The 3,913-nt window shown below is 37.7% G+C and overlaps 1 protein-coding gene across 1 annotated transcript; it reads right to left on the bottom strand.

Moving 5' to 3' along the window:
• Positions 1-346: 346 nt before the first annotated feature.
• On the bottom strand, positions 347-781 carry LOC145113133 (uncharacterized). The gene has a single exon (XM_079049256.1). The coding sequence runs from the start codon at positions 779-781 to the stop codon at positions 347-349; it is 435 nt and encodes a 144-aa protein (XP_078905382.1).
• Positions 782-3,913: the final 3,132 nt, after the last annotated feature.

The following is a 3,913-nucleotide window of genomic DNA, read 5'->3' on the forward strand; positions in this document are numbered from 1 at the left end:
GAGTTGTGTCATTACCTTTTTCATCTATTTCGGTCCATGGTGCTTTTGAAATTGGAATCATGCTTGGCATTAAGTCAATTTTGAACTCTATTTGTCTCTCTGGTGGTAGTCCGGGTAGGTCATCTAGAAATAGCTCCGAAAAATCACACACTACTGGTATCTAAGTCATTGCCTTCTTCTCCTTCTTCATGTCAATCACATATGCCAAGAATATTATATATCATGTGTTGATACATCTTCTGGCTTTCATCATTGTAATGATTCCATACTTTACTCTACTCTTATCACCGTATCTGACGAAAGGTTCTCTCCTAGGTGGATTGTTGTGCAACATCTTTCTTCCACATTAGATGTCTGCAAGATTTTCTCCAAACCAATCCATGCCCAAAATTACGTCAAATACGTTTAACGCAAAGGGTAATAAGTCTTTATGAAATTCATTCCCATTTAAGTTGATGGTTACGCTTTCTAACTTATTACTAACAGATACACTCCTGCCACCAGCTACTTCTACCATCATTGGAGAATTTAATCTACGTGGTAATTTAAGTTTTCTACCAAATTCATATGAAATAAAGGATTGATCTGCTCCTAAGTCAAATAAAATCTTGGTAGGAATTTGGTTAACTAGGAATGTACCTGAAGCAATGTCAGTCTCTTCGTTGGGTTTATTGAGGGTCATTTGGTAGTTTCGTCCCTTGGGTTTTGCTGGTAGGATCTCCAGGGTTAGTTTCTCAGCCTGATGACGCTCAACTTTCATGTGCCCTTCTTCTCTACACATGTAGCAAACTTTTCATTTTACTGGGCAGTTTGTAGAAATGTGTCCTGTCTTCTTGCACTTGAAGAATACAACACAGTCACGCCAATGCTTCTTTTTACACTAGTCGCGCCATTTTTCTTCTTGACTACTCCCAAAGGCCTTGATAATTTCTTCTTCTTGTTGTTGTTCCCTAAGGAACCTTCAATCTTCCTCTTCTCGAAAACTTCAGCATTGTCGGTAGTCCTTCACTTGATCATGTTTTCAATAGACTTCGCAACCCAGAGTCCTTTAGCATACCTATTGATCTTTACTAGTTCATCGGGAACAATACGCAAGGTGAACTCCATCTTTTCTGTGAAAGCATTGGTATACTCATCAATCGACATGTTGTCCTTCTTCAGTGTCAGGAATTTTTTCTCTAGCTCCAGCATGTTTTGATCTGAGCAGAACATGCACTTGAAGTGTACCAGGAATTTATCCCATGTTAGCTGCAGTGGCTTGTTAGGGCTGATCCTCTTTCCTAATGTGTTCCACCAACGAACCGCTCTACCCTTAAATTGCCTCAGAGCCTAAGTGGTTAGTATTTTTCCTATGCAATCACATGTTATGAAGGTTGGCTCCATTTCATAAATCCAGTCCATTACTTCAACTGGATCTTGTTTCCCATTAAAAGACGATGGTTTGCAAGTCATATAGTCCTTATACTTGCATCTGCTTTTGGTTTAACATTCCTCTTAAATTCTGTTTTTTCTAGAGGAGGTGGCCCTTGATTACTTTTAGATTCACTGTTTCCTTCCTGAATGATTGCTTTGTGAGTAGGAATAGGTTCATCGTTTACTTGCTCAATGAGAAATGGCTTGTTGATTACTAGCGCTCTGCCTCTAGCATTTTCTAGCTCTTGAGTCAAAAGCTCCCTAAAATCATGTCATTATTGATCTAGCATGGTTTGCATCATCAATCAAGCTTCTTCCATATTAAAGTGAGCAACTCCCTCTTCGACATTTTGAGGAGATGGACCTCCATCGTTATTGACGATTCTACCGCTGCTTGTGATCGTAATTTAGTTCTATACTCATAGAAAGGAGTAGCCTAAATTTAATAATATTTTTACTTACAAAAATATAGATATATATTTTGTACATAATAGCAATTAAGTCATCTTTCTATAAAATGCTAGTGCTTGTATCTATATCATAGAAATTTAGGTATCTATCCTAAAGTACGCTATCACACATCTCGCCATTTTCACTTAGCTTCTAAGTTTAAGTCTACAAATTATCAAAATTCTTAGTTCACTTAAACTAATGCTTTGATACCAACTATTACATCCCCCAAGTTTCTCAGAAACAATTAAAACTTTTTCTTTACGCTTTAAAATAATGGGTTATCTTTGTTGCAGAAAATCACGGTTTAATAAAACATTTTGAGATAACAAATATACTTTTAGATTATCAAAATACCAAGGATGTCATAATTATTATCCAAAATAGGTTACAGCATAAATACTTAAAAAGGTCCTAAAAACTATTACTGGTTTATCTCTTATTTCACTCGGCATCCTAATTATTTTCCAGCAGCCGTAGTTCTGCTACCTGTGATGCATGTAAATTGAGTGGGCCAAGTTTGGGAAAACCAAGTGAGATACATAGGGTTTCCGAGCCCATAATATTTTTATAATAATAAATCATATTAATAATCTTGCAAAATAAACATTTCCAAACAATATAGATATATAAACCCAACGTAAATATCGTTTAGACACTCTACCCACACATACCCAGTCCAACTGATTCTCATAAACCGTAATTCAATGATTATATGGAAGAATCACCTAACCTGATAAATCGTTTGAGCAATTATTTGACTACACAGCTATGGGAGTACTTAGCCAGTGTAAGTCATTTAAAGGCAACCAATGTTCAGAGTGTTTGATAAATATGGTATCCCATTTTATCTACGTATGTGGGTTATGAGCCCACACTAGCAATGTAATTCACAAGACCGTCTAGAATAATCAAGTGTTGTCATCTTACTCTAGGAGATGACCCGGACATACTTACCAGTTTTCTGATGCAGCCCCACCATTTCTAGATGTCTAGAAAGAGGCTACACTCCTCTTTGATCTCACACTTTAGCCATAATGATACTATAACATCCCCAAAAATACAGATAATTTTTTTTTTAAATTCATTAAATTCATAAGATCCTGATATCAAAATATTCTAAAGAGTTATATTGTAACATATTATCAGATTATAAATCCCAAAATCACTAAGTGTGGAACAAACATAGAGTGATTCCCCTTCGAACTGGAAGTACCTGAAACAGAAACTGAAAACTATAAGCACAAATCTTACTGAGTTCCCCCAAAATACCACATACTAAACAAACATATTGCCAAGCATATCTGGGTGTCGGCCTACCCCTTCGGTCTATTTCAACCGGATACTGCCAGGTATATATGGGTGCTTGCCTACCCTTTCGGTCTATCTCAACCAGATACTATCAATCATATCTAGGTGCTTGCAATCCCCTTCGGTCTATTTCAACCAGCTATCGGGTCTATTTCACCTTTACTACTACCACATAATATCATAATTAAAATCATAGATTCATCAAGAAAATACAGGCATAACTGACAATTATCACAAAGACAATCATCACACTATAACATAAACTAGTGGGCTGGCCTTGGTACCTTCGACCTACGGCTACTGAGAAGGAATAATCACCTCAGACTGTGGGTACCAAATCACACTCAGTGGATGACTCGCGAACTCCTCTCCTTATCGTACAAGCATAAAGCCCTAATTAGAAATTAGGTCATATTCTAACCCGAAGGTCCAAAACCCTAATCCTTAACTTACGGCAAAAAGGGCTCCTTTACCTTTGCCTTATTGGGCCTCCTTTCCTCCAAGGCCCAAATCTACAAAAACCCAAAAAGGCATTCATGCCCACTGTAGGGCCTCTAATGCCCAATATGGCCCAAGAACCCCAAACATAACCTTAGGCCCAAAAAAATACTTGCTACAGTTAGTTGGATCCGAGGCCCAATTTACTCAAGTCTAAATCCCAAACCAAACGAGCCCAAAAACCTTCTAGGCCCACTGACTGTGTATGTGTGGCATACTTGGCTTGTACGCGCAGCGTACG

This window comes from Lactuca virosa, chromosome 5 (genome assembly GCF_052849685.1).
Source record: "Lactuca virosa cultivar CGN04683 chromosome 5, Lactuca_virosa_CGN04683_v6, whole genome shotgun sequence".
Lineage (NCBI taxonomy): Eukaryota > Viridiplantae > Streptophyta > Magnoliopsida > Asterales > Asteraceae > Lactuca > Lactuca virosa.